This window comes from Propithecus coquereli, unplaced genomic scaffold (genome assembly GCF_000956105.1).
Source record: "Propithecus coquereli isolate 6110/MARCELLA unplaced genomic scaffold, Pcoq_1.0 Scaffold277, whole genome shotgun sequence".
Classification (NCBI taxonomy): Eukaryota; Metazoa; Chordata; class Mammalia; order Primates; family Indriidae; genus Propithecus; species Propithecus coquereli.
This window is the reverse complement of record NW_012148363.1, coordinates 2,015,422-2,041,368: the sequence shown is the minus strand read 5'-3', so window position 1 is coordinate 2,041,368 and position 25,947 is coordinate 2,015,422. Positions and strand designations below refer to the sequence as shown.

General features: G+C 40.8%; 1 protein-coding gene and 1 pseudogene across 1 annotated transcript in view; one reads left to right on the top strand and one right to left on the bottom strand.

Annotated features, from left to right (window-relative positions):
- NKAIN3 (Na+/K+ transporting ATPase interacting 3) overlaps positions 1-25,561 on the top strand; it is a 360,954-nt gene extending 335,393 nt beyond the window's left edge. Inside the window, exons 6-7 of the mRNA XM_012647907.1 lie at positions 15,804-15,874; positions 25,508-25,561. Of these exons, the coding sequence (XP_012503361.1) occupies positions 15,804-15,874; positions 25,508-25,561 (125 nt within the window). The remainder of the gene's footprint in view (positions 1-15,803; positions 15,875-25,507) is intronic.
- LOC105813256 lies at positions 581-1,129 on the bottom strand (annotated as a pseudogene).
- Positions 25,562-25,947: the final 386 nt, after the last annotated feature.

Here is a 25,947-nt window from a genome sequence, read left to right as displayed (position 1 = left end):
GGAATAAAAGCCAGAAATATGGCCAAATAAAAATGTAGAATAGCTCTCAAAAAAGGAAAAGGTCCCACCCCAGTCCCCTCCCCGAATGGGTATAAATCACTTCTGGTAGAGTTTGTAGGTCCCGCGACTTGAGCAGAATGAGAACAGGAGTAGCCAGGCTGGGAAGAGGACAGGGGCAGGTTTGGGGTTAGGCTGAGGGAGGTCTGGTCGGGGAGACCTGTACGGGGGTAGGGCTGAGATTGGAAGGGTTAGGATGCGTAATAGGAAGATTTGAGCCAGATTGTAGCTCACACAAAATGAGAGTGGAGGGTAAAAAAAAGGCTTGGACATAGGGAATTTCAGACCATTTGCCACTGCAGTGACAGAAATTGTAGAGAGACTTAGTGTTTTGAGACTTCGAAGGAGACACCCAGAGGAGTAGTTTTTGGGTTTTTTTGCTTTAAGAACCAGATAATTTTATTGGAAACGATGGCAAAACTCAAAGGGCAAAACTTAAGTGAACATTCTGAAAGGGCAGTGTGCACACCCTGCTGGTGGCCCGACCTGGGAAGTTACCCATAGCTGTGAGGACAGTCCCAGATCAGTTCTCCTTGTCGCCGCTGTCGACCACGGTGAGCCTGTCAAAGAGGTACTCCGCCAGTCCGGCGTCCGGCGCCCCCATCTTGCGCAGGTTGGCGAGGTGGCCGCCCAGCTCCTTGATGGCCTTGACGTGCCCGCGTAGGTAGTGGCTCTCCAGGAAGTCGCAGAGCTGCACGTCGCCCTTGTCGGTGGCCAGCTGGTGCAGCTCCAGGAGGCTCTGGTTGACGCTCTTCTCCAGGTGGAGGGCGCACTCCACGGCCTGCAGCCCGCCCTCCCAGTCGTCGCGGTCGGGCTTCCTGATGTCGCGAAGGCAGATGCGGCCGCCGCGCTGGTTCTGCAGGCCCATCAGCTTCTCGGCGTGCTCCCTCTCCTCGTGCGACTGGCGCAGGAAGTAGCGGGAGAAGTGCTTCAGGGCCACGTCGTCGCGGTCGAAGTAGAAGGCCATGGAGAGGTACACGTAGGAGGCGCGGAGCTCCACGTTGATCTGGCTGTTAATGGCGGCCTCGCAGTCGGGGTGGTAATTTTGGCGCACCTGAGAGAGCGCGGCCATGACCGGCAGCGCAGGCGCGGGGAGCATGAAGAAAACGCAGGCGCCTCGGCAGCGCGGGCTGTGGAGCGGGCGACGGCGGCCTTGGCAGGAGCGGGGACCTTGGGGTGAACCCAGGGAGGGCGAGGGCCGTGGCCAGCAGAATGCGGCTCCTGGCCCGGTGGTGGGAAAATGGCGGCGAGTCCGCCCGGAACCGGAAGTCCTCCCCAGCTTTGCGTCAGATCCGGACCTGACCAATCACCCCACCTCGTACCGCCCCAACTCCGGCCACAGTGATTGGCTAGAGGTGGGCCAAGCCAGAATGAGAGGCAGCCCCAGGGCCTTTCCTAGAATGTTCGGCAAAAGACTGTTTCTTTCCCCTCAGGGTTGCTAAACCGGTAGGATGTTAGCCTGGCTCTGCTGGGGGCCACCTTGCCAGAGCAAGGAAAGAGCTCGATTGAGAATAACTTCAACCAGGAGAAAACGGCGAGACACACAGAGGGACAGATATCTGCTGACGTTATGTAAGCACCTGGATCCAGCCATACCTTATACCCTCGGCCTTTTCGTTTACATAAGCCATTAAATCCCACGTTCGCGTAAAAAAAAAAAAAAAATGGAAAAGGTAGGTGTCTTCAGGATTTTTTCCAATCCTATTTTCTCCAGAATAGAATTTTTCTCCAAATGAGCCCAGCAATACGGACACAAAGGCCTTCAGCTACCAGCGGATTTGAACAAACAGTAATTGAAAAATTACCAAAACTTTGAAAGTGCCTTCAGTAAAGCCCAACTGCCATTGATACCTGCACGCAGCCGCTGCATCCAATTACCCAGCGACTGACAAAGATTAACTGAAGGGTAAGGGCACATCTACTGCAGTGAAATAAAGCACAATGTGTGTGGCTTTTAAAGAGTTGAGTAACTTTAAAGAGAACAGAAAATGTACTACTAAAGTTGGAGATTAAAGTAAAACAAACAAAAAAAAAAACTTGTTACTTTTTCCGAATACAAGAAAATCAACACTAAAAGGTGTATGTGTGTTTGGAGGGGTAGAATGGTGGAAGCAGGTGTGTTATAAGCACCTTTATAAAGATGGTACAATTCTTGCAACAAAGAGTGGCGACAGAAGCCTCAGTAGCGGTAGATGCACCACTGCAGGGACACTACAGCCGGGTTCCACAACTGCACAAAGACAAAACATGAAAGCGAGCGTGGTCCCGGGGATCCTCACAGAACAACCAGAATGAGCTCATCACTGCATCTAAAGGAATAACGGGAACACTAAAATGTTTGGAAAAAAGTCCCTTTTTTTCCCACTCCATGGAACTCCACAAAGAGTGATTTGAAATACTAAGATGAGAGAGATAGGTTCCCTCAGGATTCGTGATTGTAGGGGGAAAAAAAAGAGTGAGAATGCAAGTAATGCCAGTCAAATGCTAAACAAAAGGTGAGCGAGATCATGGAGCGGGCACTCGGGCAGGTGACTGCGTGTGTGCCCGACCCGGCTTACGGACCACCCAGCGGTAGCCCGGGAGAGAGGGAAAGCCAGCACTCCCACGTGACACTCAACGGCACTAATTCTGCCTCCACTGAGCTGTCTTTTCTTTCCTAAGCAACATCTTTATATGCGAAAACGTACCTTTGCAAAATAAAACCCAGTCATAGAAGAAAAAAGCCCTCTAGTCTTCAAAATGTGACAGACTAATCAACTTGCCCTCCTCCAAACTAGCTCCTCCTTCCAAATATGAGAAAACCAAGCTAGACACAAGCTCAGTGCAAGTTCCACAAGGACGGAACACTGTTCTGGGCAACGGGGAGAAGAGAATGTCAGAATGCTCACAAATCATTATGGAATCCTAAACAAAACATAGCTTTTGAAATTTGGGAAATCAATAGTTGATGGGAGTATGTTGTTAAACTAAGATGAATGTTTAAATAAAATCAGTAACAGATTTCTCCCACTCACGCAACTTGTAAGAAGTGGAACTAATATATGATCCAGATATCTTGGGTGCCAAAGTGCAAATGCATTCCAACATACAGTAATGCTTTCTTTCCAACAAGGATAACAACAAATTCTTAATAAAGAAGTAAAGAGAGAGAGAGAGACAGACAGACAGATATTGGTCACTCACTCAATTAAAACCAGAAGTCATATTTAAATACTGAGTGATAATATAAATTACTGGCACGACGTAGAGAAAAATAATGGACTAGCCCACCAAAGTTTAAGTGGGTATGGGGAGGTACATGTAATATAACTGTCAACTCAAAAATAACAAATTCATAGATTTGGAAAGGGGACTTTCTTATGAAAGGTTACAGTCTGCAGAATGGCCATCCTGACAGGCTAGAAAGAGCCTGAAAACAGGCACTTCGTAGGAGCAAAGGATGAGACAGAAGTTTATGCTGAACAGGTTGGCCAGGCATATACATTCAACAGGTTATAGGAAGAGCCATAAATATTCATGAAGGGTGTCCTAACCCAGGTGTACTGCATAAACATGCATGTTACACATGTCCCATGTTCACTTTGGAGTACAGACTTAACATTTAAATGTTTTTTGTTTTTTTTTTTTGAGATAGAGTCTCACTCTGTTCCCCGGGCTAGAGTGCCGTGACATCAGCCTAACTCACAGCAACCTCAAACTCCTGGGCTCAGGCGATCCTCCTGCCTCAGCCTCCCAAGTAGCTGGGACTACAGGCACATGCCACCATGCCCAGCTAATTTTTTCTATATATTTTTAGTTGTCCAGCTAATTTCTTTCTATTTTTAGTAGACACAGGGTCTCACTTTTGCTCAGGCTGGTCTTGAACTCCTGAGCTCAAACGATCCACCCGCCTCAGCTTCCCAGAGTGCTAGGATTACAGGCGTGAGCCACCGCGCCCGGCCACATTTAAACTGTATTACCATTAGGCCCTCTACATCAAAAGGTAAAGCGGGACACGAGGGCACTCAAGTGCACAGCCTCTGTAAATGGTCAGAGCCAGCCCGTGGTTGGTGATCTCTTATCAGGAGAAAGTTACTGAAATCAGTCTCTTGTCCAACCAAAACTGTGGTTATGGCTTGTGGAACAGGGGGTCAGTAGATCAGGGTCTGGCAGTGAGCTGCAACTGTTTCAATATTGCTTATCTTGAGGCCAGTGCTTGTTAAGTTGCTAGAGCAGAAGAAAAACCTTGTGGCAATTAGAACATAGTTTAGGCTTTAAGTGTAGGGGTGCGTGACTCAACCCTTGCCTGGCATGGCCTTAGGTCTTATTTATAACTTGGTCCCTTGTTGCCACAAAGAGTTGTTCCATCAGTCTTACGATCTTTGTTTTAACATTAATGCAGTTGTTGTGTCTAAACTGCAAAAGGGAGGGGGTATAAGGAGATGTGTCTGACCTCCCATTTTGTCTTAGCCAGGAACTCAGGTTTTAAAGTTTCTTTGGAGTCCCCTTGGCCAAGAGGAGGTCTGTTCAGTCAGTTGGGGATCTTAGGATTTTATTTTTGGTTCTCATAACACACCCAGTAATCTTCCGCAAAAACAATTGTCTTAGCACAGAACAGTCAATATGTGAAACTTATCATTAGAATAACAGACTCTCAGGATCCATTTCGAATGCTACGAAATTGTGAAAACAACCAAACTAAAAACAAAAACTATGTTTAATTTTAATAGCTCCAAAATTCTATATGGCTATCCAATGAAATTAGAAGAATCTGCCATTATTAAAGTCTGGCTTGATATAACGTAAGAGTATATGATACAAGACAGATAATGTGGGTGTGATTTTTAAAAAGCAAAATGTAACTTCCATTATCTCACAAAGACCAGACTTAGCCTTCCTTCGTTGTAGTCCTCACTTGGAGGAAAACTCATCCACCTCAGTGATTTCTCAGCCATGTCAGATGTGAGCACAGGAGTGATTCTGAGGTCAGGATTGATGTGGTGGTGCGAGCTGGGAAGAGTAGGGGTAGATAACCACTTTCTTCCCTGTCTTTCTTGTTGGCATCCACTGAGCCGTGGCCTCAGTGATCATGGACATTCTGCTCTTGGCTGTCAGTACCCCATGTGTGAATTACAGCGGACCTGGAGCTGCGCACCAACTTCCTGAGCATCGTAACCGCTGCTTCACCTCTGTCTTCTGCAATCGCACAGATAGATGTCTCTGTGGCCAGCCCTAATTCAGAACTGTATACAGAAGGCAATTCTGGGACACATAATTCCAGCTTAGATAAATTGACACAGTACAAAATCACTACAATTTTTAATAATAAAACTGAGACATTACTCTTTTGAAAGTAGCCCATGCAATTTAAATGCCACAGCAATTTAATACTCATCGTCATTCATTTTAAAAGTACCTAAACAAGATTTAATTAACACTTGAAATTTTAAACCATTCCATTTTCTTTTGGGACATGTATCTCCATTTCATTTCCCCCATAAAATTCTGTCCTAATGTAATATGTTTATTCTTTATAAAGTTTTTTTTCTTAGTCTATCATACATTTCTGCAGTAAAAAAAAATTATAGATTGAAATTTTATTCTTAGTGTTATCTTTGCATGAATAGAGTTCTTCATTTGTATAGTTCAATTATTGATCTTAAATCTTAAATTAGGGAATTTTGTTGTTAGTGCTTTTTCCATGCCATTTAAGAAGTCTTTGCCTAACAAGTCCATGAAGGTATTCTTCAATATTATATTTTATTTACTTATTTATTTAGCATGTCACATTTTGATCTATTGATTTTTATGTATCATGTGAGATAGGAAACAATAACGTTCTTTTTCTCCTCTATATACATATTCAATTGACCCGAAACCCTTGATTTAAAAAACTATGTTTTCCTGTTGACTTATGATGGCGCCTTTGCCATAAATCAAGTAGGTCTATTTTTTAATTGTTATGCTTCATTTATCTATTTCTTCTTGTACAAATAACATACTCTTTTAATTACTATAACTTATTTGGAATAAAGTCTTGATATCTGGTAGTATAAGTTCTTCAACCTTGTTCTTTTCCAAGATTGTCTCTGCCTTTTCACATAAATTTTAGAATCAGCATTTTGATTAAACTGCTGAAATTTTTATTAGGCTTTCTTTGACTCTATAGGTTAATTGTTCTACAAATCAATTGATATCTTGACAATATTGAGTTTCACAATCCACTAATGTCTCATGTTCTTCCATTTATTTAAGACATCTTTAATTTTTCTCAATTACATTTTGTTGTAGTCAGTATACAGGACTTGCAAATCTTTTTAGATTTATTCCCATGAATAAAAATTTAATTTTTCCCTGTAACCTGGAAATTTTTAAGTGTTTAAGTTTTTATCTGGATGAAGTTATAATTGCAGTTATTGGCTATCAACATGATGGAGCAAACATAAATGTATTACAAATCTTGATGAATAAGTACTAAACATAAAATGAAATATTTATTTAAAAGGCACCTCTTAATGAAACAGATGGAGAAGTTTTGTTTCAATTAGGTCATGTATGCATGGATAAATATTAGTTATTGCCAGAATGAGATAGGCTACCTCAGGTACTTCCAATATTTGGTGCTAGTGTATATGTATAGAAACCTTGTTTGAAGAAAAAATATGAGAATGGGAAAAATTTTGTTACAGCAACGTCACTCAATTTTTTTAAATTCCTTCCTTCTCCAAATATTTTTGAGGACCTACTTTGTACTAGGCACTGTTCTAGGTGCTGGGGACATAGCAGGGAACAAAATACATAAGATCAGACAAAAACTCTTGCCTCATAAAACTTAAATAGTAGTGAGGGAGTCTGACAACAAACGAAATTTTGTAAGTAAAGTATACAATATACCATGGCAAATAGTGATAAGTATGAAAGAGAAAAAATAAAACAGAGAAGGAGATAGGACATGTGCAGAGGATTGACATTGTAGATAAAGTAGCTGAGATATATGCCAAAAAAATACAGTTGTCAAAAAATTATTTTTAAAGTACTACTAGTTGATAAATCAGTTAGGTTCTTCTTTCATTTTTTTGGAAGCCAAAAATTGAAAACCACCTACTTTGTCACTAGTAGCTATTACTTTATCAACATCATCGTAGAAAATTAAAACTGCCATTTTGTTTGGTGCCCTGAAGGCTTTTACCCCCAGGGTGATGCACCAAGCTAAGATTCCAGGTGGCTGAAATAAATGCCTGTCATTGGTACGTGGAAAGAAAACAACTGTGGAAGGGGATGAGAGAACCAAGATCCAGAATGGCCACAGGTACTTCTTCAAGGCACATAAATTTTGAAATTAAGGCTCTTGAAACTGACCGCTCTGCATGCCTACACAGCATCTGGGAGGCCTTACATTCTCCTGGAGCACACATCTCCCAGTTTCCCTCACCTTTCTGTCCCCAGGGTGAGGAAGAGTGGGGGACTGGGTTTGCTTCCAGACCCTCCAGCTTCTCAGTGATTGTTCTCAGTGTTCGCAGATCGAATTGCCTTCAAGGACAACTGAACTGTATCATTTCTCCATATCAGTACCTAAGACTGAGCGGACAAGATAGAGTGAGAAGAGTCCACTCTGCACGGCCATTGCCAAGCAGGGAGAGGTAAAATGTCGGAAAGCTCTTCTCTGGACAGTGCAGCCTCTGGGACTGCATACTCCTCTCTTCCAGCTGGAGCTGACTTATCGTGGAGCATCTCATGGGTCCCATGTGATTCCCTTCTTCAGTTTCACGTGCCTTCTGAAAGGTAGAAGAGATTTTAAACTTCTTAAATCACGAAAAGAACAACAAAGAATAGCCATAAGCCTGGCACCTGGGTGTCGTCTGCCTGTGTGGACAGCTCTTAAAAGTCACAAAGTTATTTCAGGCAGGTGGCAGCCCAGCGCCAGCCCCTCTCTCTGGGCATCAGCAATGTTTTAGAGCACTGTCAAGTCCATTGCGCCAGCAGACCCATCACAGTGCTTCTGAGGCGGCTCGATGTGTTGTGAGCAGCCCTGACCACACCTGTGGTTTGACACAGCAGGTCGTGCCTTCTGAACACTCAGATTCTTCAGGCAGGAGACAGCAGCAGAAGCAGTGATGCTGCAGAGTAGCTCATTCCCTAGTAACACCAGCAGAGTTTAGTTGCCAGCTACCTCTGAAATAACTGGCCTCTCCTAAAAGCCCTCATTACCAGTGGGGTGCTGCAAAATCCTCTCTGCAGTCTTTAAAGGGGCTCTCTGTGTGCACTAAGTTGATGGCAAGCCTCTTCCCCAGCTTTTTTCTTATGAATCTATATCACAGAACAAGTAAATCACAATGTAATGGCTCCATTATGGGAGTTCTTCAAGGCCTGGGCAATGCTTCCTTAAGACTTTATTGCTGGACTTGGCAACTTGTAAAATAAATGCTTACTAGTAAGGCCTAATACCTACATAGCAGGAACAGAGATGGAAAGCAAGCTCAGAATAAATATGTTAATTGGTCCTCATCTTCCTGAGTCTTGTCTTTTCTCTGAGCTAAAGGCAGTGTTTCAAGGGCTCTGTGTTCCTCAGTTCAGTGACACGGCAGCAAGCGACACAGCTGGAGCAGAAACAAAACACCTGCATTCTGGTTATTTGGTGAATGTAGTTAAACCGGGGACAGAAGTGACAGCTTGAGTGCCGACTAGAAATGACACGTTTCAGCTTTAAGTGTGTCAAAGTTAAAGGCAAAACTCTAAATCTGAGCTTCTTCACCTGGGGTCCATAAATGCAATGGGCTGTGAACTCCATGAAATAATATGATAATCATTTAATGGATATAGACATGTGTGCTTTTCTAACAAAGGGGTTCCATAAGTTTTATAAGATTATAAAAGAGGTCTGTGATACTAAAAATAATAAGAGCCATGGCTAAATGCTTTTGAAACCTTACAATTTTCATTCCTGTCCCCTCCTTCATTGGTACAGCGGACACTTGCTGAGTGCCTAGCCCTTCCACAGGGCTGTGACATCTGCTTTAGGGAAATAAACATGAATCAAAGATCAAAATTTTTAATTCTAATGAAGAAAGAGAAGAAATTAATATATTTGAGCTCCTACCAAGGACAAGCTAGACACTATACTATGTGCTACACACGTTTGTATTAAGCTTCATGGTAAACCCATTGGAAGTCACTATTAGTCACTGTGGAAGAATTTATTTTCTAAAAATGGTCACAACAATATTTCCTTTCTCATTTCCCCATCAAGAAGTAGAGTTTTGTTCCCTCCTCTTGAACTCAGTCAGGCTTGGCAACTATCCTGACTAATATAGTTTGATGGAAATGACTTTGAGTGACTTTTCAGGCTAGGTCATAAAAGGTGACACAGCTTCTGCCTGGCTCTCTTGGGTCATTGGCCCTTGGAACCCAACTACCATTTTGCAAGGAAGCCCAGGCCACATGGAGAGGCCTGTGTGAGGAGCAACAAGGTCTCTAGCACTCAGCCCCAGCTAAGCAAGCAGCCAAAAACCAGCACCAACTTGCCACCGTGTGAATGAGCCACCAGGGAAGCTGCTCCTCCAGCCTCCCATAAGGTGCCCCTGCTAACACTGCATGGAGCAGAAATAAACCTTTTCTGCTGAGCTCTGCTCAAATATGTCAGTTCAGGAGCAAAATAAATGATGATTATTGTTTTAAGCCACTATTATGGGGTGATTTGTTGTGCTGCAATAGATAACTAGAACGAGCAACTTGTCCAGTTGAGTCACTGCCACTTAGAGGTTAAATAATTTGCCCACAGTCTCCAAGTTAGTTAAGTGGTAGAGCTGGAATTGAAAACGAGATCTGTTTGATATGTAAAACCAAGACAAGAGGATGGAGGAAAGAGTCTTACCTATATCTATGACTTTGTATTTCTTAAAAAGAAATTTGAAGAAAATATGGCAAAATATTAGCATCTGTTTAATTCTAATGATGGGAACTCGGGTGTCTGTTATTTTGTATTCTATGTTTTTCTGTATATTAGAGATGTTTTTTGATTTAAAACTAACTTTTCAAAGATAAAAGCAAAGTACACTTATCAAATTTGAAAATACAACTAATCTTGTTAGTTCACATCTTCATGTATATGTCTGAGCTTTTAGCTCAGAAAAATGTTGAAAATCCAAAAGGATGTGCATTGATGTGGAGGGAAATAGACTCCAGCCCACAGAGGACGATCCATGTATCGATTCTGGATTTACAGTAAGCACAAGAAGCATTTCCATAAAAGAAGGGAAACATTAGCACTTACACTGCCTGTGAGAAGCACAGGGAAATTCTCTGAGCTGAGGTGGACTCTTTCCATAGCCCCGAAGGGTTGGATTTTCAACTTCACATAACATGTAGTAAATTATTTCCTCATATGAATCTTCCGGGTTGAAAACCAGGCACCTCACACATGTTGCCTCCTGAACAACAGCAGAGAGTGAGGGAGTACCAATCGCCTTAAATTCTCCTTTGCTTCTGTGTAAAGTCAGCAAAGTTTGCAATGGCCGAGTGGGGAATTGAGTCAGTAGCACTGAATTATCCAATGGAAACTTCATTTATGACCTGAAGTGTCCTATAGACAAGTAGAAAGGTTGCAATTGGTTGTGCATCTTTTACAAGTGGAAAACAAATCTGTATCTATACAGTAAGATTATACTATAAATCTAGAGTAGCTCTGTAATTCCTCCAGTTCCGTGAGAGTCGTTGTCAGGAACTGGCCATGACTAGAGTGAATAATCGCAAAGATATTCTGTTACAAGTAATGTTATTTCTTCCAAGAAGTTGCTTGGCTGTGCTGATGGAAGTTGGCACAGGAAGTACGCTTGAAAGGACTGCAGACAAAGGGGATTCCTGGCTGCGGGCTCTCCCCATGGGATCTTTGATGGTAACACCTCAGTTTCCGAGAACGAGTGTAGAAAGCGATACTGTGCTTAGCTAACTTTTCTGAATAGTTGATGTCAACTCTTAATTGTGTTCATTTTTTTCACACTTCTAGGCTCTAATAACCAAAGTACTCAGAATTTAACTTCACTGCCCTGTAGGACCCACATTGCTTCCTTCTGTCCATTCATCTCCTCTGCTAAACATCCTTGTATGGAGTCCTTGCTGTTAAAGTGACAGGTGTCGTGGATGTTTCCACTCTAACCTTCCTTTCTAGTACCTTTGAAAACCTGTCCATGCCTCTTCTATTCCTTCTCATGTTTCATAGAAATTAATCCTCTTATTTCCACTGAAGAAATTACTAAATTCAGCATCTTCTCTGCTCCTATCTCTTTCATGAAAGTGAATTTTAAAAGGCATAATTGCTTTATTTTCTTATCAGTGGAATATGACTGCCTTTCTGCAAACATAACTAAAAGCTGAAGTTCTTTTCTACTGAGTTGTTTTCAAGTTTTTTGTTAGGTCTTTTGTTTTTTAAATTTTTTCATCATTCTTAAAGCATTTTATGTATTTAACAAAAAGGCTTTCAGAATCTGTTAACTTGCCCTCTATGTATACTTCAATTTACCTCTTTACTTGAACTATCATCCCACTCTAGCATATTGAAAGTGTTGGTACATTTGGTACATGCATAACAATTTTTTTTTTAGAGATGGGGTCCCACTTTGTCACCCAGTCTGGAGTGCAGTGGCCCAATCGCAGCTCACTGCAGCCTCAAACTCCTGGGCTCAAGCAATCCTCTCACCTCAGCCTTCCAAACAGCTGGGACTACAGGCATGAGTTACCATGCCCATGCTAGTTTTTCTATTTTTTACAGAGATGGGGATCTCACCGTGTTGCTCAGGCTGGTTTTGAACTCTTGGCCTCAAACCATCCTCAATCCTTGGCCTCCCAAAAGGCTAGGATTACAGGTGTAAGCCACCCTGCCCAGCCAATAAACTATCCTTTAAATATGAAAACATCATCATCTTGTAGCCTTGTAGGCTTCTGTTGTCAAAATGCCTCACTGCTGTGAGATGTTTTCAGATTCTTCATTACCTACTTTTCAATGAGTCCTCCTTAATAGTTCAGGGTTTTTTGTAGTCTTGTCTAGTTCTAGAATCTTGATAATTTGTTTTACCTATATGTGATATTTTATTTCTTGAGGTTTGCAAAATTACATCACACTAGAATTCTGATATGCAGAGAAAGCACAGCTCTTTACAACGCCGTTGACTGCAGTGACCACATCATCCTAGCTTGGTTGAAACGGTCCCTGCTTATACAAGTTGCCCTGGCATCTTATCTAGTTTAGACTTTGTCCTAGATTTTTCAGTTGTCAATGAAATATTATTATTAATAGTTGTATTAAGAGAATCTAGAATGGGTAAATAAACAATGTTTTCAGTGTCTGCCATAGTATCGTTAAGACATGTGAGATGCATGAGCAACAAACAGAATTTTCCTTTTTTTCTTCTTTTTAGAATCCTCCTTTTAATGTAAGGTTAAACCTGTAAGAAAACACTAACACTACTGTCTTTTCCCCAGAACTTAAAAGACACAGCATAACCAGCACCTTCCTTTCAGGGGCAGCTCGCAGGCTGATTACTGATAAAGACAGGTACTTGGATAGGGGTGTGGAGTTTGCTAATGCCTACCAGCCTCAGGTGGAGGTGAGAGAAGCACAGCAAGCTGCAGGCCATACCAGCAACTATCCCCACCCGACCATAGCCAATGGGGTCAGTGGAGAGCACTCGAAGTGCAGGTGAATGCATTTATCCATTAGTAGAAGAATTTCTCAGAGCTAAAATAATGATACCAATTTTATATACTAGTTTATAAAACCAGTATTATATCAGTTCATCAGATACTTTCAACAGAACACCAGTTAATTTATTTTCAATAATGGGTTAATATTTTTAAATTCAATTCGTAGAATCAATGTAAACCTCTTTGATGTTCATTCTGTTCAAGACAAAACTCTTGGTATTATGTGGTGGCAAGTCAATTAAGAATTAAATATTAAAGATAAAATTATTCATTTTGTGGAAGTAATACAAATACAAATTTTGGTGGAGCATGACATTTAAAAAAAGAAAAAAAACAAAGTATTCTTTACTAAGTTAGAAAACATAAGAAGCAGAAATGTATTTGGAATTCAGGTGCACAGGGAACTTAAAATTGCATCCCAATAAAGCATCAATATTTTAATAGTGAAAATAAAAATTCCAAATGTTTTTGAAATTTCTATAAATATGGTATGCACACACATGTTTAGAGCAAATAAACTAGAATGTTTTTGTGATGAGGCTGATGTTGAAAGTAAAAAGAACTTCAGCGTGACAGAATACAGTTCCTCTCTTTCCTTCTCTCCACCAATCTGAGTTAGGATTATATTTCAGCCTTTGAAGCAATACTTTGTAAATCAATCTAAGTTTCTTACAATGGTTGTGAATATTTTTATGAATCAATCTTCTACATGTGAGTTGCATTACATTCAAGATCAATTGAAAGCTTAAATTGATTATTCAACAAAACACCCTAAAAATCAGCTTTCCAAGCTTCCAAGCTTTTAATAAATTGCAGTAATTGAAAGATTATAGAAAGGAAAACACTGAAATGTACCCTCACAAAATGTATTCTCACAAAAGCAAAAGAGGATAAATTAAATAATGAGAATTTAAATGTTATACAAGAGTTAATTTTATAATTTTTCTTTGAAATATCTTGACTTGAGAAAAGACTTTTTTGATGGAGCTCCTATTTTTAATTGGACGGATGTAAATTCTGCACCAGAATGAAAAGAAGTTGATTTGAGAAGGCTTAAAATTTTGCACATCTATATTTAGTGAAAAGAATCATAAATAGATAATTTATGGGTTTTGTCTTACAAAATTTTTACCAGTGAAAGATACTCTGTATGGAGGCAAAACAACATACCTGAGAAAATATCTGGGCTAAAATACATTATATATATCCTCCATTTAACAAACTTGTTTGGCATTTACCAGCACCTATGGGGAGAATATTTCCCCCATAAAAATACTATGGTTTACAGAGTAAATTAAAACATCAACAATTCCAGATTTACCAGCCATACAAAGAAACTTTGGAGAATGTTGTAAATAAATAAAAACAATAAAAATAATAAAACCGTTATATATACATGCATATGTATATTCTTAAAAAAATACCAGTGACATGATATATTAGAGACAAAAGACTAAAGAGTAGAGCACATGAATTTATACCAAAAATAATGATTCTGTTAATGTCAGCTTTTAGTGTGCATATAATCACTATGAAAGAAATATTCTTTTTATTTTGCTTTAATATGTATGTTATGTGTTGTCTTTATTTTTTAAATAATTTAATTTTGAATATAATTTTCAATTGAACCATTTTATTCAAAAATGTATGTATTTACAATTTTGTGTATTTTTAACACCCTCTTTAACTTCCAAACCTGCCCTGTAAATTATCTGGTCATTCAATTTTCAATCAATGTGATCTTCCTTCCAAAATCCCACCCATTGTTCGGCAGCATAGGGGAGAAGATATTTGATTAAATATCTAGTCTGATAAATACCTAGTCCAATATGACTGTTTAAATGGTCTCTTTAAGCACTGCTCACTCTCTAGGGGGAAACATTTTCAGTGTCTCAGATCGACACCCTTCTTGCTGTTTCTCTCATTAAGGTTAAGTCCAGGTAACTTATGTGACCTGGTAGAAAAAGAATAGGCCTCAGGCTCCTCCAGTCTCAGGGGGATTGCCTGGAGGTGGTCCCCTGCCATCTGGTTGCTGGGTACACTACAGGCCTCCAAAGCTCATGTCTACACAATGAGCTGGTGAAACCCTGCAAAGGAGGTAGGAGAATAGAGCAAGTCAGGGGATTGCCAAGAGTGGCTACAGCTAGTCAAGGCTTCAATAGAACTTCTAGGCTAATTCATCTCTCTCTAAATCACAGTTCACTGAAATGCTGTTTTGAGCTGGGAATACTATACAGTATTTGCAAATTGTGTACCTGAAAACACACACACACACACACACACACATACACATATACAGGCATGCATGCACACTTCTGAGAGTTCAGTGTTCCTATATGCCCATATATCTGTTAACCTTAGAGTATTATAATACAACCAAAGCTTGGTTTAAAGTAATTAATATTTTTAATGAACCATAAAACAGGAGAAACAAAGATCGTCCACGTATATTAGAATTGGGAGAAAAAAGATTGAGACCTTGATCAAAGCAAAGAAATTAGAAAGAATATTACAAAGACTAGGAGTCTACACAGACCACAAGACAAGTATCATGCTATCAGGGAGGAGAAGAAACCTTTGCTAAAGGCAGACGTCCATTTCTCACGGATAGCTGGAGGACAGAAGGCGTGGAAATGGATTATGTGGCTTCTTAAAGGCCTTTCTAATAATGCAATAAATATTCCTAAGGAAAAAAATGGATTCTGGCAAAAAGAAGAGAAAGTATATCTTCTCATACATGGGGAGAAAGGGCATGTGTGTATGCCTACGGACAAACACATTACTTTCGATCCCATGTTATTCAATATTACTTTATTTTTTACTGAAACCAATAACAACTGACTTTTCAGATCCTAAGAGTCCTGGTTCTTTGTATGTTTCTTAAAGTTCCCCCATTTTTGGATCACTGACTATATTTCTAGGAGTCATTTATACTAAACAAACATTTTTCCATTTTATGGTAAACAGATATTGTCTTAATCTTATTCTTAATGTATTCTACTTTAAACATTTAGTACTATGTGTATTTTTATTTACACACTTATTCATATTGGGCTGTGTTATATTTTCAGTTGATTTCATAGGTGGACTTGATACACACTCCTACTACCAGGATCATGTTGAGTTAAAGCCTGTTAAACCTGTAAGTAAAGGTGTGGTGATACAAAAAACATTAATCCTTCTAACTTGGCCAAAACTAACCAAACCTGAAATAATTTGAACCTACTACTACTAATCATTGGTTTAATTTTCCACTCATATTTAAAACACACCTTTCACATGTAACCCAACATCATCATTATTATTATTCATTCCAGAAAGGATTTGAAGCAGGTGACGTGGTTCATATTCTAAAATAGTATTTTATCATATTTAACGTATCAATAGTTGATTGCCAAATTGAAAAACAAATGAGACTATTTAGTGTGCAGAAGTGACGACTGACTATGTGTCTTGGGCAGCACAGCAGTGTGGGACGGGGAGAAGGATCTCGGGTGAATCCTGGCTGTCCACGTGAGACCTGTTCTAACATCCCGAATATGCTTTCATGGGGCAGGGAATGGATTAAATGGGATAATGTGTGCATAGTATATACAAAGCTGCCTATTATTGTTCCTAGCAATCAAATATTTGACTAACAAGTTTAGGAACAAGTTTTCTATATCCCCAGAGGACATGAAAGGAAGTCAAACAACAATAACAACAACAAAAACATCTAAAACTGCAGAGATTTCAGTTGAGTGTAAGGAAGGAATCTTGGTCACCTTATTGATAAAATAGTAGGAAACATGGAAATAGATACAGTGACTCCATTCCTAGAAAATTCTAGTAGCAAATAGACAACTGTATAAAATAATAAATAGCTATCACACAATAAGCACTTTGCACGTATGAGCTCACTTAATCTTCATGAAGACACTGTAATGTACTAATTAATATTCCCACTTTATAAATAAGGAAACTGAGGCGCATAGAGGTTAGGCAGCTTTCTCAATGTCCCATTATTAGTAAGTCGTGGAGCTGGGATAGTTCACAACTATCACTCGGCCTGATATGATGGACTTGCTCAGATGATCTTCCTGCGCTTTCAGCCCACGTTCTGCATCATGGTGACAGAGGCAATTATGTACAACAGCCGTTGGTATAACAAACATATGAAAGGCTTCATCTGCTGCCTCTTTGCCACAGTGGTTTCTGCCCAGAGCTGCAACCCCCACACCCAGCATCTCTGGGGACTGAAGCTCTGAGAAGCCTGCACAGGCTACTCTACCTCCCCAGGTTAAATTAATTTTATTCTGGCAGAATGATCTAAAGTAAACATAGCTCACAGGCTACTCAAATCAGCACTGTGCCTGTCACATGATAGATGTTTAAATAAATTTTGGCTTCTTAAAGCAAATCCGATTTGGAAAAACATTGACCCTATATAACACTCCAGCCAAGTAATCACCACCTCATTCCTCATGCTACTGAGTGCTTGTAAGTGATGTGCTCCAAAAGTTGATATTTGTGGATTTGGGGAACTTGGCAGGAATTGTCACAGTAATAAAGATGATCAGTGCATTGGAAGTGAGAAAAGAGCTAAAACAATGCCTAGTGGTGACTTGGAGAGTCTTTATATATTTGTTATGTGATAAGAGGATGACAAATGGTTTCTTTCATCTCCACTGTGAAAAAAATAATTCACCAGAGAAATTGCAATTTAAAAAATGTTTCAATGTAAGAGAGATCTATTAGGGAAGGTTATTAAAAACTGTGATTGATAAATGTTCATAGTGGAATCTCCTTTCTTGAATGACTTTTAAAAATGGACATCCACTTACCTGTGTACCTCAAAAGGGTGTTCTGTGGCATGGCCCAGAGGCAAGTGACTTCCACTTATATTCTCTAAAGTCACTTCCATCTCTGTGAATCGGGAACACATAAAACATCCTTTTAAGATCACCTAAAAGGCTTTGATCAACTCTGCTCTCTCCTCAGAGGGCTTTCTCAACATCCCTGTTCACTGCTGACCTCGTACCATTTTAGCTGAATGTAGCATAAACTATAGGCCACTGCTTTACATAAAGCAAGAGAACAAGTTTCTGCTTTGACACATTATGCACATTACATCAGATGAATATGGAATGCCTTTCAACCAGGAAGGAAGCAGGAATCTGAAAGATCAAACCAAGCCTGAACTGAAATCTTTGTGCATGAAACAGTTTGAGAGGTCAGTATCTGTACTCCCCACCAGCGCGCAAATATCGCAGCGTTTATCCAGTCGGCATCTGTCAGCCTGCTTGATTGCTTTTAATAAGGCTTTTGTATTGATTGCATTGTACCCAGCTCAGTGATGCCATATCACCAAGCAGCAACAGCTTGTGGAAAAATCCAACCTTCTGTACTAAATTGCTAGAGAGGAGAGGGAATGCTGGTTTTTAACTTTCATTAACCCTATTTAATCTCCATGGAATGCAAAGCCAGGTTTTAGGAGGAAGCCACTTTCTTAAGGGAATCAGAAGAATCCTTAGCATATTCCCAGGCATATACATGTGAACAGGTAGCTTTCAACTCTATATGGGAAGTTACAAGCCAACAGCCCATTCATAGATAACACTGCAGAAGTGTACAGGAAGCCTTAATTCTCCTGTTTGAACATGTCATTGCTCATAGTCACAAATTGTATCTATTAAGTGCCCAGAGTCAAATTGTGTGTGTACACTGGCAGTGGGGTTGTGATAGGGATGAGGTGGTTCACAGATGGATTTGGTCTTTCATGCTTTTCTTCTTTCTTTTTAATGTAATGATATCAAGTTCTCAAGGATCACTCATTACATAAATCAGTTTAGTTCAATTTACAATCATCGACTGATTACTTCCTAGCCACTGTCCTAGGTACTGCAGATATAACGATAAATAATACTTGAGCTCTGGCCTTCAATAACCAATGATCTAGGAGGGGAGACCTACATAGAAATAGATGCAAAACAATATCCCCAGGACAATTTTATGCAGAAAGAGGAATGGTTACTTCTCACTTGGTGAGGAAGGGCTTCACTGGGAAATGATGCTTGAGCTAACTTTGTAAGGTGATATGGAGTTTATCCAAGCAGAAGTAGAACCACTTTGAAGAGAGTTTGGCAATTTCTTACAAAACTAATATACTCTTACCATATGATCCAGTGAGAGAGCTTCTTGGTATTTATCCAAAGGAGTTGAAAATTTGGTCCACACAAAAACCTGCACATGGATGTTTATCGCAGTTATTCATAATTGCTGAAGCTTGGTGAAGAACCAAGACGTCCTTCAGTAGGTGAATGGACAAACCATGGTCATCCAGACAACGGAATGTTATTCAGTGCTAGAAAGAAATGAGCTATCACAACATGAAAAGACACGGAGGAGCTTTAAATGCACATTACTAAGTGGAAGAAACAAAACTGAAAAGGCTGTTTACTGTACGATTCCAACTGTATGACATTTTGGAAAAGACAGAAAAAAGATTAGGGGTTGGGGAAGGTGAGGGGTGAATAGGTAGAGCACAGAGGATGTTTAGAAACTACTCTGTGTGATACTATAATGGTGGGTACATGTCTGTGCCTTTGTTCAAACCCATAGAATGCACAACACCAAGAGCGAACCCTAATGTAAACTTTGAGTGGATAGCGATGTGTCAATGTAGGTTCATCAATTGTAATAAATGTACCGCTTCGGTGGGGGGTGTTGATAATAGGGGAGGCTGTGCAGGTGCAGGGGCAGGGAGTATATGGGAACTCTCTGTCCTTCCTCTCAATCTTGCTACAAACCTAAAACTGCTCTAAAAAATTGTCTTGAAAAAATAAAGCAGAAGAAAACAGGTGTCCCCAGCATGAAGGCTGATTCGCTCAGCCATTCCACAGAGGACAAAGGTGCAGCTCATGACTATCCAATCTGGTGTTTGCCATAGTTCTCACACAAAATAAGCAAACTTGTAGGGAAGCAAATCTCAAACAGAGCAGGAGTCTTACTAGCTCCTGGTGAGGATGCTAAGAGACCTTCAGCACCATTGCTCGCCCATCTAAACTCACTCTTTGTGCCTAAAGCTATGGAGGTGCTTTCAGTGGCTGCCGTCTGGGCCTGACTTGGGGACATGTGACACACAGGTGGAGGTAGCCTGTGCTGGGGGCCATCGTCTTACCACAGCAGCCAGCCAGGGGGCGCAACTCTCGCTATAAATGCAACCTGGGTCTCCACCATCACTGCTGCCACTCCCTGATAGTGCCTCTCCTGGGAGGAGAGAGCAAGGACTCCTCTTCCACAAGAACGCAGAGCGTCCAAGTGGCCAGCAGTGGCTTTGACAAAGATGCCCACACTTTTGCTTCTAGTGGAGAGGGCTAACAAAAGCAGACGTACGCCTCAGGAGGAAAAATGTCATGGCATAAACCCACACCGCTGTGAAAGAGATGTGGAATCTCAGAGAACATCATAGTGAGCAATGAAATTGAAGTTTGTCAAAATCACAACTGGTATATTTCCATCAAAATGGTTAGCAACTGGGTAGTGGGAAGATTAAGCTCCATGTAGCAGTAATTCTTCGCATAAAAATAATCAGATCAAGGCCGTTTATCAAAGAAAGACAGCAGCTGGAATTCTACGACAGAGTTCTACGGCAAAGGTAGGGCTAGATCTGATGATGTCGGAAATTTCCATGAGGAAGATGCCCCATGACTGCAGTTAAGAAAGACTTGATGAGAAAAGCTGACCCCGAGCTTCCCCCATCACTTTTAGCAAATCTTTTTCTAAGGCTTCCAAATAAGAACTTGACTTTTCTTTGGTATCTTGACTTGTCTGATTGCCTTTGCTGGAGGCTAATTTTTCTTCACAAAAATCGCTACATGCTATGTGGCTGCCGCTGATCGAGTTGGCTGCTATTGCAGCTAAGTACCGGAAAGGCACACAAGGCTAATCCCTGGTTGGGGCTGGTGCTGCAGCCAGCTCCACAGGTGCCTTCCCTGCCTGCTGTCTGTCTCTAAGGTCCAGATCCACAGGAGAGCTACCATGGATGGTCAGGCTGTAGGACAGATGCAGAGGTGGTCACCTCTATCTGCTCTTTCCTGAGAACAGCTGTTTTGTATCAGTATCTTCATAGTAAGTTGGTGTCAGGTCATTTTGCACACACAGCATCTAGATTAAGCACGAGCAAGTAGGGCAAATCAGGTTTGGGTGGGGTGTGTGCACATGCAGGAGTTGGGGAGGTGTAAGGCGTGCTTTCAAATCCTAATTTAAAAACCAACAATCACCAGCCGTGTGTTAGTAAACTGCGGCTGGAGACACCTAAAGACAAATAAAATGATAACTCTCTGTCCTAATGCTGTTTTCACTTGTCCTTGATTGGCTTTCACACTTTAATATCTATCTAGACAGAGAGGGAGCTGAGCTATATAAAATTCTGCATGCTGGCTGTCGCTTGTGGCACGCAGGGTGGGGTGACTGTGATCTGCTCCTAGCAATGGCTGCTGCCTTACTGTTCCCATTACCAAGTGTGGAGTTCTGTTGCCTGGGGGTCACATCGGTCCCAGGGAATGGAAGCACTTATGGAAGCATTGATTCTCTGGGACTGTCTCAAGAGCACTATGACAGTAATGCACTCAGCACCTTCTTAGTTGGGCTTCCAAAGGAGAGATGGGCTTCCCTGTGTGTTTGCCTTACTTAGCACAGACTTGGTGGCACTTATGGCTCATTGCTGTCTCTAGCTTTGGTGCTCTTTCCCTTTGTCATTGGCATTAATAACTTTTTGATCCATCATGAGAATAGTTGTACCATTTCAGGGACTACTGAAAGAACACATCCTGAGTGTCGTCATTGGCCATGTAGCTATGGACTGGCCATGTTTATATGGTTTGTGCAGTCCAGACTCATCACCAGAGCAGCCAGTTTGTGCACCACTGTTTTCACTAGGAAGTATTGATGCTATAAACGGTGCAGCTGGACACACACAAGAAGGTCTGCCATGGCCAGTGGTCAGTTATCCACCCTATTCTCACTGGGGACACAGAGATCATCTCCTTTGACATGTGATCTCACTCTCTAACTCTAAAACTTTATGGAGCCTGGTTCTCATGCTGCGTCATCGAACACATGAAGTCTTTTTTCCAGAATGAGAAAGCCTGTATCCGAATGTTGTCCTCCAGGGATAATGTCAATTCCTGACTTTCCCAGAACTCCCAGGACCTCTCTTGGTGTTGGTCATTGATGCCAATGGCAAGACAATAGCTTCATGCAATGGTGTGGAGCTGTGGTCCATCACCACCCCCAAAAATTGATCAACAGCAACATAAGTAAAAATAACTTCATCTTGCCTTATTTCCAAGAGAAAGCATCCTCTGATTTTAAAATTAAAGGCAATGAGTATAACCAAATTTTATGCTAAATACTTTTTTATTTCATGTTCACATTAGAAAATAGTTATAATCCCCATGTTATGACAGGTTCTGGGAAGAAACAAGACATAGGAAACAACACACAATAGGCAGAGAAAAGTGAACACACAGACACACCAGAAGAGATTAGAAAAGCAATAGAAAAATAAATATTTATAGTCCTATCAGAAGACATACTTGATTTCTTCTGCCTTGAGGATAGGTATTTTCAAGTAACTACTAACATATCTAAAAATATCTGCAAATAATAAAAAAAGAAAGAGGGAGATTATCTTAAGGATTCCAAAAATAAAAATCAAACTATTCTACCCAGACACGTTGATTAATCATAGCATCATTAAAAGTGGGACAACCAGACATTATGTGTCCCAAGATGTGGCACAGTAAGAAGTACACAGCACCACCTATGAAGTATCTTTCCATGAAGTCAAGCCTGACCTTGGTCTGATAGTGTAGAAAATACAAGAGTAGTAGAATAAGGTAAATCTCACCACAAAGAAGCAATTATACAAATCTAGCATATGGGAAATTGTATAGGGAAAATTTAAAAAAATAGGAAAGGAGGGGAAACTGTTATTGGTTAAAAGAGACTTAAGAGACACAATAGTCAAAAACAATGTGTAGACCTTGTTTGTTTTTTAAATCTTTTTTGAGACATAGTAATTGTACATATTTATGGGGTACACAATGATATTGCAATACATACATAATTTCAACAAGCCAGTTTTAATGAGCTGTTTCTAGACAGTTGGATAAATGTAAATATGAACTGGCTATTAAATGATATTGAGAAATTGCTGTTGATTTTAATAGGTATGCTAATGAAAAGGTGAAAAGAAGAGAAAGAAATTCTTACCAGTTGAGCAGGTTCTCTCAACCTCTACACTTCTGACTTTGGACCCGATAATTCTCTGTAGTGCGTCTGCCCCACTGTGGGATATTTAGCAGCATCCTTGGCCTCTACCTACTAGATGCCAGGAGCATCACTCCCTGCCAAGTTGTGACAAGCGAAACTGTCTTCAGACATTGGCAAATGTTCCCTGGTTAAGAATCACTGCATTCATGATGCACAGAGATGTGAATGAAATAACGTAGTGTCTGGGATTTGGTTTTAAATATTTTAGCCAAAAAAAAAAAAAAGTGGTGGTGGATAGGTAAAACTTTAACAGCATAATTTTGTTTTAGTTGAAGCTCAGTGATGAATGTATAGGGATTCATACTACTGTTCTCTCTACTTCTGTGTATGTTTGATATTTTAAAAAATCAATCTGTTAATAAAACTTAATACAAGGTTGTCAACAGGCTTGCCTTTCAATGCCTCCTCTCAAAGTTGCTTCACCATCTTCTTGAGAAACTCCTCACAGACATGTTTCCCAATGCCTGAAACAACACTTCCAGAATTCCTACCTGGCATCCTAGGAACAGGCTCAGCCTGCCTCACTGCTTTACCAGTCCAGGTTCCTGAAGCCCAGAAGCGGAAAATATTAGCTAGAAGCAGAACTGACATAAAAGATAAACGTAGCAGATACCTAGAAGCTCCTCCACACCCCCGCCAACGCTACCACTAACAAAGAACAACACCCTGTCCTGTAGCCTCATCCTCACCTCAAAGGGAGTCACCTGTTTGACGGATGGATGGACTTTAGGACCCGGAATCTCCCTTCTATCTTAAAGTTTGTGTAAAACTATAGAATTCCAACATTAAAATCTCATCCTTTTATCTTTCGGTTTAAATCCCTGTTAAAATGCCAGGGGGTTGAAGAAGTAGACATTTAGGCTGTCACTCAGAAGGTAGAGAAATAGATGAGGGAGGAAATGAGCCAGAAAGACAGGAAGAGAACAGGAGGACCTCAGTCCCGAGGTGTGCAGGAGGGAGCGGAATCTGCAGGGAGAAGAGTGGCAGACAAAAAGTGAAGTTGGAAAGTTGGAAATTTTTTCCACTATTTCCAATTATGACTAAAAATTCCACTCGAAGCCATAGAGTCATTGAACTGAGTTAGTGGAGGAGAAGTTGCTAGATGGGGATATGAAATGAATGGGAAACACAGTCTCTATTGGAATGATGCTTGTAATTTAGTCAGAAGGAGAAAGCTTACATGCCTGAGTGAACCAATTAGATCACAATTAATTGTGAAGCTGGATGCTATTAGCTGCATGCGGGGAACAGCTGATAGCGTGAGAGTTGCTATTAGCAGGATGAGAAAGCAATATGGCTGAGGTAGAAGTGGAAGTCTTCACAGAGGAGAAGAAATTTCAACTGAACCGTCACCGGTGAGTAGGATTTGGGTTAGCTAAGAGTTTTTCACATTAGAGAAACAATGAGAGCAAAAGTCTTCAACAGATGTTTATTAAGTGCCAACTATGCAGCAGCTACTGTGTTGAGGTTGACACTATGCAAAGATCCACAGGCCAGAGTCCTCCCCTATCAGAGACTTAGGGCTTAGTAGAAAATAAGGAAAATGCAGAGTCTTTGTCCGAGACAAGAGTGACTGGAGATGGGAATGTGGTATCAGGGTTCTCCAGAGAAACAGAACCGGGAGAGAGAAATCGGCTCACACAGCTATGGGGGCTGGCACATCCAGAATCTGCAGGGCAGCCTGGTAGACTGGAGCCCCAAGGAAGAGGTGACATTGCAGCTCTAGTCCAAAGGCAGTCTGGAGGCAGGATTCCCACTTTCTCAGGGACCTCAGTCCCTGATGAGGTGAGCATTGTAGAGGGGAAGGGCATGCTTCTAATCCTTGCTTGGGTGAGGCAAAGACATAAAACGTAACCAAAATGTTTGTACCCTCATAATAGCCTGAAATAAAAATTAAAAAGAAAAAATAACGTCTACTGATTTCAATGTTAATCACCTCTAAAAAATACCTTCACAGTGACATTTAAACTAGTGTTTGACCAAATGCCTGGGGACCATGGCCTGGCCAAGTTGACACATGACATTAACCATCATGGGATGGGATGTATGTAAGGGACCTAGGTGGATGGTTGGATGGTATGAAAGCCAGAGCAGGATGGTTTTTGAGCATTCAACCAATAGGATGCTGTAGGAAGAATAGGCTAGGGGTATATCTAGGAGTTTGGAAACATAATTCTACCCTCTTATCTTTACCCCAAGGCAACCAATGGTAACTACTCCACATCACCCCGCAATTGCTGTGTGGTTGGCACTCCTCCTCCACGGAATCAATCCACGATTACCATGCCCTATCTGAAAACCAGGAAGGCCCAAGTTTCTAGCTTTCTTATTACTGCAATCAGACAGCACTAGATGTATCCGGAAGCTATTTCACATTTCAAAATGCCTGGATGAACAGAAAGGTTATTTAGTTTTCAACTTTGAAGTTCTTTAAAGCAATTCATATTTTCTATTTTAGGTCGAAATAAGTAATGCCATCGACTCTGAAATTCGGCTGCTGAACTTGACTTAGGGAGAAAAGCACCACTGACAGCGCCTCCAGGGATCCGACACGCATCTTGTTCCTTCCAGAGGTTGGACTGTGCCTCCCTGCTTTCCCACAAATCATGGAGTTCTTTGGTCACAGCCTATGTAATTATTAGCATTGTTCACTAGAAGAGTTCTAGGTGCTTGGGTGGATGTTTTTTTTAGTCATTTTCTTCTTATATGAACACTTGTAAAAAAAATGGTTTTTAGTTTTCTAACAATATTTAATGTGAGGCATGCAAAACAACAAAAAAAATTCTGTTAAAAACCTTCTAGGGTCAATTCTAAGAAATATCAGTATGTCTTGTTGAGATGTTAAGTCAGTACTGCTGACTGCTGACGGTGTTCTAGGCCTGATGCATTTGCCTTAGC